The sequence below is a fragment of the Meriones unguiculatus genome, chromosome 7 (assembly GCF_030254825.1).
Source record: "Meriones unguiculatus strain TT.TT164.6M chromosome 7, Bangor_MerUng_6.1, whole genome shotgun sequence".
Classification (NCBI taxonomy): domain Eukaryota; kingdom Metazoa; phylum Chordata; class Mammalia; order Rodentia; family Muridae; genus Meriones; species Meriones unguiculatus.
In genome coordinates this window covers 90,978,509-90,989,881 of record NC_083355.1, presented here as the reverse complement: position 1 = coordinate 90,989,881, position 11,373 = coordinate 90,978,509, and the positions used below count along the sequence as shown (strand labels likewise).

Below are 11,373 nucleotides of genomic sequence, written 5' to 3'. Positions count from 1 at the left end.
TTCACTTGTATCCCAGCTGTAGCCCCCTCCCTCATCCCCTTCCAATCCTGCCCTCCCCTCATCTCCTCCCCTGCCCCTCTCCAAGTCCACTGATAGGGGTGGTCCTCCTCCCCTTCCATCTGACCCTAGCCTATCAGGTCTCATCAGGACTGGCTGCATTGTCTGGGTTTCAAAGCCAGTCCAGGACAGCCAAGGCTACACAGAGAAACCCTATCTCGAAAAAAAAAAGGTTTCCTGATACACAGTGTGGTAACTCATGGTTTCCTTTTTATTCTGAGCACTGTTCCTTGAAGTTGTACAGTTCCTATATAATATTTGCTTGTTTTCTTACAGAACGTTGGATTGAACCCAGGGACTTGCACAAGCCAGTCAAAGACTCTCTAGCCCTTGGATAAGCACGTTTTGATAGTAATACTAACTTTAAAAATGTAAACCTAAAGGAGTTATATGTTCAGATGATGTAATCAGACCTGATCTTCATACACTGTATTTGACCCCCCCCCCCCCAGAATATCAGATGAGGGGTTGCATGTTAGGAGGCCCCCTAACTCTTACTACCCAACTGTTTGTGGAAGAAAGTCTGGAGCTGCTGCCATGAGTCCACCTGAGCCATGGCGTGGGGCTTAGGTTCCCCTCCAAAGAGGATATTAGTGCCCACCAGTTGGTGCATGCCAGCTTTGAAGAGGGGGAAGTAAGGGGGCTCAAGGTAATGGCCAGCTTCCGGGTAGCAGATGATCTGGGGCTTCTCCTTCCCGTGGGCCTGTAAGCGTTTAGAGATCTCTTCCGCATAGAACTCGCTCTTCCAGTTGTGGTCATCCTGCCCTACTAGGAACAGGAAGGTCGTGTCAGACCTCTCCACGGGGATGAAGCTCTTCTCCTCTACCAAAGGGCTCTGCAGAGCATCTATGACATCCTTGAGGCCATCTTTGGTCATTTTGACGCGATTTCTCAGGATAGTCACAGGGGGGATAGTCTCATCCTTGTAGTAGATGGTGTTCCCAACAGCAGCCACAGAGCCATTGATGATCACGGCAGCTTTGATGCCCTTCAGGAAGGAGGCCATAGCAAGGCCAAGTTCTCCCCCTTTGGAAATCCCAAGCAGCCCAATTCCTGGTCCTTTTACCTGACAAAGAAACAAATGAAACATGGAGGCTTAATCCAGGAACAGTATTAACAGTGAGTAGGCCCAGCCAAAAAGCACTCTATCCATTTTCGAAACCATCACGGCAGGAATGAAGCCGCTTTGAGAAGACATTTGTGCGTCTCCCTTTGCCCTTAGACTGCTCAGTCAATGGACCCAAGGAAACAAACATTGCTGCCCCCTGATCTTGCACTTGACAGGAGCACTGATGTGGCCATCAGCCCTGCCACACATCGCCAGGGCTTTGCTTTCCCCTTCTCCAGGAACCTCCTCACAGCCTCTCCTACCACCTCAGCCTCTTGGGCCCACATGCTGCTCTGCCTTTAGCTCTTCATACAACAGTGAGAAAGCAGAAGCCGTGGCAGCAATGTCTCATTTTTCCCCTCCACAGTCTCCCTGTTCCCATGGCAGCTCCAGCTCTCAGATGCCCCACGTAAGCTCAGCAGACACCCTCTAGTCGTGTTTGGGGTGCAGTCCACCATCTTTCTGCAGGGACGGCCTCCCACACTTACTTCCGGCCTCCTCTCCTGTAAGCTCCTCTCTGCTGGTCGTCCTCGGGTCCTTCCTGTTTTCTCACGGCCCTGTGCCCCGAGCCATGGCTAGTTATGACTTTGTTCTCTTTCCCTGCGAAAGCTGTGGGGAGGTTTGTACTGGCTGGTTTTATGGGTCAGCTTGACACAAGCAGGAGTCATCAGAGAGGAAGGAGCCTTAGGTGAGGAAATAACTCCATGAGATCCAACTGTAGGGCGTTTTCTTAATTAGTAATCAGTGGGGGAGGGCCCAGCTCATTGTGGGTTATGTAAGAAAGCAGTCTGAGCAAGCCATGGAGCAAACCCATAGGCCGCACCCCTCCATGACCTCTGCATCAATTCCTGCCCTGCTTGGGTTCCTGTCTTGACTTCCTGCAGTGATGAACAGCCATGTGGAAGTGTGAGCCGAATAAACCCTTTCCTCCCCAACTTGCTTTTCAGTCTTGGTGTTTCGTCGCAGCGATAGAAACCCTTCCGAATGGTTTGAATTGGCATTACCCACGAGGACTGCTCGCTCCTGCCCTGAAACCCACTGTCCTCTGAGCTATAAGCAAGGGCCTTTTGGCTGACCTCTCACAGAAATCATTCTCTCTCTCTCTCTCTCTCTCTCTCTCCCTGTCCCTCTTCCTCCTCCCTCCCAATTTCCCTTCCCCTCACCCCTCACCCCTTCCCTTTGGTACTCTTGACCACTTTTAAACGTTTACTTAAATGTTGCTCCTCATTTAAGTACTAATACTTACGAGGTCAAATAATGCTTTAACTACCCTACTATGAAAGTTTTCCTTGTCAGCGTGACACAGTGTAGACTTTCCTGGGAAGGGAGTTCCAGTGAGGAACCTAGGCTGTGTTGACCTAGATATGCTTTCCAGGGGATTCTAAATTTCACTAATTGAGGTGGGAATGTACCAGGACTGTAGGTGGTACTATTCCTTGGGCCAAGTCCTAGGTGGTATAAAGCCAGAAAAAGAGAAGTTGAGAATTAGAATGCATGGATCTGGCTCTCCAAGCCAATCCTGAGTGTGACGTGATTCACAGTCTGCCTCTGTGACTTCCTTCTCTGATGGACTGAATGCCGGAACCGTGGTTAAAATACACCTTTTCTCCATAGGTTGCTTTTGTTGTTGTTTGTTTTTATTTTGTTTGTTTGGTTGGTTGGTTTTTCGAGACAGTGTTTCTTTGTGGTAGCCTTGGCTGACCTGGACTCCCTTTGTAGACCAGGTTGGCCTTGAACTCACAGAGATCTACCTGCCTCTGCCTCCCAGAATGCTGGGATCAAAGGTATGTGCCACCATGCCTGACTGGTTATTTTTATTTTTAATCACAGCAACAAAGATGAAACTCGGATATCTACTTATCAAAGAAGAAAACAGAAGTGCCAGAGTCATGGAGTGGGAAATTGGCAAAATCTGTTCCCAAGCTTCTCTCTAGAAGCATCCTAGTCTGGCTCCACTTCCCCAAGAGCACCATTGCTTCCAGCCACATCAAGTTCTGGTGATAAAGTTATAAAACAAGCAAGGGTTTCCACCCCAGCCTGGCCTATGCTGAATCTAGAAGGCTCAGAGCACCCTGGCCTCCTGCTAGTGATTGTAAAGTTCCTCTTTCACAACTCACCCTGTGTTTCTATCTCCGCTCCCACAGGGACACAGGGACATAGGGACACAGGGACACAGGCAAGAGAGAGCACTGGCTGGGAGAGGCCCTACTTTCTTTCCTTCTTTCTTTCTTTCTTTCTTTCTTTCTTTCTTTCTTTCTTCCTTCCTTCCTTCCTTCCTTCCTTCCTTCCTTCCTTTCTCTCTCTTTCTTTTGTTTTGTTTTTGTTTGTTTGTTTGTTTTGCTTTTTTGAGACAGGGTTTCTCTGTGTAGCCTTGGCTATCTTGGACTTGCTTTGTAGACCCAGCTGGCCTCAGACTCACAGAGATCTGCCTGCCTCTGCCTCCTGAGTGCTGGGATCACAGGCATGAACCACCATCCTCAGCAGACCCTTCCTTTTCCTTTCTCTCTACTTCTTTCAAACCCAGGGATCTCAAATGGGCTTGGACTCTTTGTGAACTAAGGGAAGTTGAGGCTGGCTGTCATCAGTTCACTTGTTCTGTGAAATGGAGCACATGATGAGGAGATCTGACAAAGGGGCAAAAAAAGGAGGGTGATCTAACCTCGGGGTGGCTACGCAGGTAGTTCACGGCTTCTTCAAAGTACTCTATGCGCATGGTTTCCATGCTCTTGGGGAGGTCGTCGTAGTTATAATAAGCCAGAGCCATCACGGCAAAGCCCTTCCCAGCCAGCAGACTGGCCCGATACTCCAGGAGGCCACCTCCAACTCCGAAAAGGTCCACGATCCCAGGATAGGGCCCAGGTTCTGGGGAAAAACAAAACTAAATATTACTAAAAACTGTTTTCAGTGGCACCAAAGGCATTTCTTGCTTATGTGAGGACCACAAGGTTTTCAACCGATAGTGGAAAATACTGCAGGACCTCCTACCTTTAAGCACCTGGAGAGCAGCCTGGGCTAAATCCATATCCCCTTCCTTACCCAAAGCCTCGAAGCTCCACAAGCATTTACAAAGACATCGAGGGGACATTTAGAAGACAGGGAAAAGCATGTGCCTAGCATGCATGGCTGAGGACACACACACACACACACACACACACGCATGCACAGGCACACACACACACAAACAACCTTTACAATGACAACAAAAGCACTGTCCCTTCCTGTCCCCCAAACTGGACAACGCCAAGTGCCGCAGAAGATGTGCAGCCACCAGAACTATGGCATAATGCTGGTGTAATATAAAACCAACAGTGCAGTCTGTAGGAACCAGCAGGCTGGGCAGTCGCCATCAAAGCCAGATAAACCAGTCCTTTGAAGCAAGAGCAAGAAACGAAATGACAAACAAGCGTTTGTAGCAGCTCTATTCCCAATCTCCAGACTGCGAGCAAACCCGACATCCTTCAGCTGGTGAAGAGGTCCAGGCTGAGCAACCTCCATAGAATGGTATGTCATGATGAAACAGGAAGGCCTGCTGGACAGGAGACCCCGTGACTCTCAAATGCCTTTTGCTAAGTGAATGGACAGAGACACAAAGGCTGCAGGCTCATTCTGCGTGTTTTGGGGTCCTGAGTGTGTTCACCGCTGATCTAAGAAGGTTTGTCTTTTGCACGTCCAATTGAAACAATAACTCAGTGTTATGGTTAATCATGATTTCAAATTGATTGGATCTAGAATCAGTAAGGCACACCTCTGGGCATTTCCAGGAAGGATTAAATGCGGAGAAAAGATGCCTTCCCCCCGCCCCACACACACACACCATCCAAGGCGGGCAGTGCCTTCTGCTGGCAGTCCAGACACCAAGCAGTCTGAGGAAAAGGCAGTCCTGTTTTGTTTGTTCTTTTTTTCTTTGTTTTGCTGGTAAGCGGATCTACCTGTTGCTGGCACCATGCCTGACCCTGGAAACCCAGATTCTTTGGTCTTCCAACATGGCTGTCTAGGAATCCCAAAGACCTTCATCATCACATTGGGATGGCAGAGGCATCCAGTGGGGTCTATGGAGCAACGACTATGTTCTCGGCCTCGAGTGCAAACAGCCATTGATGCACCACACAGTCCGTAGCTAATCCAATAAAGGCCTTCACAATATGTATCCTGTCCATTCTGTTGCTCCAGAGAACTCTGACTTGGACTCTCAGGCAACAGAAAGCCTCTCTTTCGCCTGTTTGCTCTTCTGCACGATTGTGACTTTATGTACCAGTGCCCCTCGGCATCGCCACCGCTTAAATGTATGCCTTATATATTTTGGTTTGGGCTAACAAGGCCCCCACTGTCAAACCGGATGATCTGAGTTCAATCCCTGGGACCCATATGGTGGAAGGGCGAGAACACAAGCAGACTGTACTGTGACCGCAACAACTTGCACCAGACTTTTTCTTATAACGTTTCTACCCTGGGCTGTGTGTGTGCGTGGTGGTTATCTCGTAAGCTGAGGGGCATTCCCCCTGCTCTTCTAGCAGTTGTACCTGTGGGCAAACCTGTGTTTGGTTTAAAACACAAATCTCAGTGATTATGATTGGTGCTAAAGAGGCTAGGCTGTGATTGACTAAATGACCCTTCTCTAACTATGAAAGCAAGCCCTCTGGGAGACACTTTTTTTTTTAATGTGCGCGCGCACACACACACACACACCAGTGTGCAACTTTAGGAAAAGGCTTCTCTCGAGTCGTCTTTTCTTGCCTACTTTTGGTGTAGGCTAAGCTGGTAACATACAGACAGGAGGGAGCAGCAAGCCAGAGCTGGCAGAGCAGGGGCAGCCGCCATGACAGCTCAGCACTTGACGGACCCAGTTCCTGAATGGACATCCCAGCTTCCAAGCAGCTGGCAAGTCTGTCAGCCTGGAACTCCTTTTCTGAGCATAGTCCCGGCAAGGAACAGGCTTCCCAGGTTGTCATGGCAGCAGTCACTGAGCTGTGAAACGGTTCAGGCAGCTGACTGAAGACACAACCAAACAATTCAAGAGTAGCCAGGGAGGGAAGACGAAAAGTGGAAATAGAGAGATGGCAAGAGAGAGCAGTGAGCTCAGACTAAAGAAAACTGAGAGCTTGAAGGGAGTGCTGGTCACCTGAAGACTGTCAATTGTGAAGATGTTTAGGGTCTCGGATGAAACGCTGGCCTTGGACAGAAGCTGAGGGACCTAATACCAAAGACCAGCAGGACCGTGGCACGAGAAGACCACCAACTGCTGCGCCTGCCTCCCCTTGCTGTGGCTCCGTGCTCCTGAGCACTACGGGGAATGATCAGCGAGTGCAGCCTTTACCCACTTACAATTTCAATTTGTGTCGAGCGCAAGACACTGACAGCTGTGGCTCAATTACTTTGGCTTCTAGAAACGCACCTCCATTTATTCATCGGCCCCAGTGCTGGGGGCCATTTGGACTATTTCCAAGCTTTCTGGTGCACACGAATCACAAAAAGGGTAAAAATACATTTTCTTCTACCTCCTAAAACCCAATTGCTTTCCAGACAACTGTATGAACACTTTCACCCTCTCTAGCTGTGTATTTGTCATTAATTGGATTTGTTTTGTTTTGTTTGTTTGTTTGTTTTTCCAAAACAAGATTTCTCTGTAAAGCCTTGGCTGTCCTGGATTCACTTTGTAGACCAGACTGGCCTCAAACTCACAGAGATCCGCCTGCCTCAGCCTCCCTGAGTGCTGGGATTACAGGCATAACTGGAAATGTTAGGCTTTGAAAGTTTTGTCCCCCGTGAAGCTGTGCAATGTATTCTGTAGTTTTATTTTGCGTTTTTGGCTACTAAAGAGGCTGAGCGAGCATCCTTTGATGTAGGACTATGCAATGACCTCAGACCGCCAGTCAACAGAAAAAGGCTCCATCCTACTTTCTCAGTGTAGACCCGGCTGACCTTGAACTCACTCTGTAGGCCAGGCTGGCCTCAAACTCAGAGAACCTCCTGCCTCTCCCTCCTGAGTGCTGGGATTAAAGGTGTGTGCCACTATGCCCAGTGTATCATCAACAGTTTTCGTTTTATTATTACACGTGTCGTATCCCTTTCCTTAAAACTTAGGAAGTAACTTAGTAAAATTAGTCTTGTAATTGAGCAGTGGAATTGAAGGACCAGCTTCAGAGAAATACCAGCACTGTAACAGGCCTCTTCCCGTCCCGTTCTGTCTCCTTTCCTCTGAGTCCAAGCCATCCGGAGCTGCCTTTTTCTTCACTTAAACTCACAGAGGCTCTTGGAGCAAAGGGAGGGTCAGGGCAGCTCACCTGGGGGCAGGAAGAGCGTGGGGCGCACCCGGCCCTCGCGCACGGGCACGCGCCGCACCCCGGGAGCCAGGAAGTGGCGCTCGTGCCCCGCCTTGGCCAGCAGCCGCCCGCCGTCGGGCTCGTGTCCGTCCAGCACGTCCAGCTCCAGCACGAAGGGCGTCTGCACGTCGCGCTTGACCAGGCGCCAGAAAGGCCGGTCGGGCTGCATGGCCCAGAGCAGCCCCATGGGCTCGAGCCCCGCGAAGCTGCCGCCCAGCGCGGGCGCGCGCGCCAGGTCCAGCTGGCCGTGGGCATCGGCGCGGTAGCGCGCGTGGGCGCGGAAGAGCGCGCCCTTCTCGTCGCGCAGGGCCGCGCGCAGCGTGACGGGCTGCCCGGGGGCCAGGCCGCGCACGGAGATGCCCAGCGGCTCGTCCCAGCAGCTGCGGCCCGCGGGCTCCAGCACCAGCGTCGCCTCCATCTCAAGCTGGACAAGAAGGGGCAGGTGGACCGAGCCGACTGGGGTAGTAGTCGCGGGTGGGACCGCTCGCTGCATTCCCATTGGTTGGCGCCTCCGACACATCCCACCAACTCTGAGACTCGTGCAAAGCCGGTTTCCCAACTGAACAAGGAAAAGGTTTGCGAGCAGCAAAGACTCCCACGGACATCAACACAGTGTGTCTAAATCGCAGTACAGCGACAGCCAACGATGAAAGGATTAGAAGCTACAGTTCCACACTGAAATCCAAGCGGTTCCCGAGAAACGTGCATGGCTCGGTTTGCTCTTAACCCCTCATTCTTTGAGCAAGAGTTTCTTGGTCTCTCTCCTCCCAGTGTTTATGGAGTCTGAGGAGCTCCTTGCAGTTTGGCTGTGCTTCTTAGATACTGAGGACCTTTACAGAGCCACACCGTTCTTCTGCACGCCTCTCCCTTATCTGAAAGGCTTGCTGGGACTATTAAATAAGAAGCTGATAGCCTGTGCTTCGCCTGGGGGAAGGAGTGTCCTGTCCTCCCCCCCCCCCCCCGCCCCCGAATGCTCTTGTATCTACCGACAAGTCCTTGTCCGTTTGGTATCTACTATGAGGTTTTTTTTCCAGTCTGAGTTCTGGCCGGAAGCAAGTGGTCTACACAAACTTTAATGTTTCACAAAGGGACAGGATTTTATTTGTTTGTTTGTTTGTTTGTTTTTAACAGTGGGACGATCTGGAACAAAGAGATACAGCCGTGTTTGTTACAAAAACTGTTATCTCCGACCTAAAGGGAGGAGGGCGGCCTGACAGGAACTGCAGCCTTCTGGGCCAGGGGCAAGTGACCTTAGATGGCTCAGAGGAACGAATGCCTTGTTTTCACTCTCCTTTAGTTGGTAGTGTCTTGCCAGTGCCCCCCCCCCTTGGCCGAACCCACCTCTGCAGCTCAGCTAGGCAGAGCTGAAGAGTGAGTAGAGTGGAGAATAGGGTTTTGCCCATGGAGAGCATCCGACAAACAGAAGCTGGATAAATGTTTGCAAACTGAAGCGGTTATCAGGCTGGACCCCAGGTTCAGGTGTTAGTGACCTTTCTCCCCATTCTGGAAAATGATGACAACAGCTATTTCGGATACCTGTTTCTAAGTGGCAGTGGCCTCTCATTCTGGGACTGCTCAGCTTGCTGGGGGGCGGGGCATGGACCTTACCTGGCTACTCCTGACCCCCAACTGCCAACCCAGACATGGAAATGTGCAGGCAGAATGAAGAAGAGCCCATTTTCTTTCCTTCCCATGATGCTCCAGAGGGTGTGAAGAGACATACAGATTCTCTCCAGAGGGGAAAGACCCCAAGGCGGTGACCTGAGACTGGCTATGAGAGCAACCTCCCTGGGATGTTCTGTTCCTAAAAGCTGGAAGACGTAGTTGCTTCAAAGGCCTAGTGTCAAGAGTGCCATATCTGAAAGGAAGTGGGCTGCCACCAAGGTTCTCTGTGCCCATGAGAGGTCAGTAAAACTACAGAAAGTAAGTGTAGGCTGTGGTGACACATGCCTGTGATCCCAGCACTCAAGGAGACAGAAGCAGGCTGCTCAATGTGAGTTCAAGGCCAGCCTGGACTACAAAGCAAATCCAGGACAACCACGGCTACACTGAGAAACCCTGTCTCCAAAACAAAACCGTAACAACAACAAAACGTCCAGCGTTGTTCGCTGACTGGAAGTAGCTGCGCTCAGTACCCAGCTACATGACCAGCTGTCTCCAGGACTGAACTGAAGCAGTGTTTTCTGTCCCCCCCCCAGGGCAAGGATTTCATGGGAAGATAAAGGCCCTCCCCTAATCCAGCACTGAATTTCTCTGGCCATCTCAGGTTAAGGACACTCCCTGACAGACTTCCCTCTGAGGTCCCCTGAATTTGTCCATGATTAACGACACTGGCTTTCAGTTCCGAGTTCAATATGAAATGTTCAACTACAGAAATTGGGGCCTCTGGGTCAGCCCCATACCAATGGTGGACTGGGTTGGAGACGTGCTTGTATCTCGCTTGCCCAGACTGTGACCAGAGTGAGGAGACCTGAACTCAGCATCTCCCTATCTCTGCTTCTCCCCCCGGTTTCTGTCTCTCTCACGTATCTAGGGCTGCCCGGTATGCATGCCAACACAGCCTTGGATTCCAGACCCTGCAGCCTTCACCCCTCACCTACTGAGATCGCAGGGTTGTGCTGCCGTACCTGGCAGAGAGCTGAAATCTCTCGAGGCAAAACTTTAAGGTAAATGGCTGCCTGCCAAGGGAGGCAGACTGCTGTTGTCGCAGCCATAGGCGGAGCAGAAAGAACGCGCCAGCAGCAAGTGGAGAGGTTAGATTGAAATGACAGGAGTCTGTTTTCTGGACGAGCATCTGCCTTAGACCCTGCCCCATTGGCCTGTGTGTCTGCTGTGTGCCAGCACCATGCTGTTACTGTGACACCACAGTGTGTCTATTAGTTAATGAACTAGTTAATTAATTAATTAATTTTGATTGATTTATTTTTTTTCTGTTTGTTTGTTTTGAGACAGGGTTCCTCTGTGTAGCCTTGGCTGTCCTAGAACTCTGTAAACCAGGCTGGCCTCACAGAGATCCAACCGCCTCTGCCTCCCTGAGTGCTGGGGTCAAAGGTCTTCGATACCAACACCCAGCGCTTGTATGTCTATTAAAAATGTATTTTGTGTGTTTGGATGACTTCTGTTTGTTTGCTTTTTGTCTGTTTTTTGATGTGGGTGTTTTGTCTGCACGTATGTCTGTATACCACCTGTATGCATGGTGACCAAGGAGGCTAGAAGAAGGCTTCAGATCCTCCACGGCTGGGGTTACAGGTGGTTATGAGCTTTGGGTGCTGGGAGTCGAACCCAGGTCCTCAGGAAGAGAATCTGGTGCTCTTGGCCTCAGAGCCGTCTCTTCTGAGCCCCTCTGTGGCATGCCTTATAATCTTGTATTGTGTTACTGCCACGATTTCTTTTGTTCACGATTGCTTTGGTTATACGGAACCGTTGTGCTTCTATATGAATTTGAGAATTTTTTTTTCCAGTCGTCTGAATAGTGTTACTGTCACTTTGATACCGATGGCACTGAGTCTGGAGGACCCATTCTGGAGTAGGCTGTTATAGCAACATTAATTCTCCCAACCCCTGTGTTTTTTTTATCACCACGTGACCTTAACGTCTATCTTCGGTGTGTTTGGTAATGTTTCTTGTAGAAGTCTTCTCTCTTCCAGCTTAACTCTATGCCTGGCTGAGTCTCACACTTTTATGAATGGAACTGTTTCCTAATTTTTTCTCCCAGGAGGCTCATTGTTGGTGTAGGAAAAAGCTACCGACTGTCGGGCAGGATGGAACGCAGCTGTCATCACAACGTCAAGGAGAGGAGGCGGGAAGACTCAGAGTGTGGGGCCAGCCTGGGCTACCCGTTTGAGACCTTGTCTCAAAAAAGAAACAGTACTGATTTTTTGCACTTTG

The 11,373-nt window shown here is 50.3% G+C and overlaps 1 protein-coding gene across 1 annotated transcript; it reads right to left on the bottom strand.

Annotated features, from left to right (window-relative positions):
• Window positions 1–245: 245 nt before the first annotated feature.
• Window positions 246–8,225, bottom strand: LOC110541320 (acyl-coenzyme A thioesterase 1). Its single transcript, XM_021628089.2, has 3 exons — window positions 7,447–8,225; window positions 3,825–4,027; window positions 246–1,123 (listed from the first exon to the last, which is right to left on the bottom strand). The coding sequence occupies exons 1-3, from the start codon at window positions 8,003–8,005 to the stop codon at window positions 545–547; spliced, it is 1,341 nt and encodes a 446-aa protein (XP_021483764.2). The 5' UTR covers window positions 8,006–8,225; the 3' UTR covers window positions 246–544.
• Window positions 8,226–11,373: the final 3,148 nt, after the last annotated feature.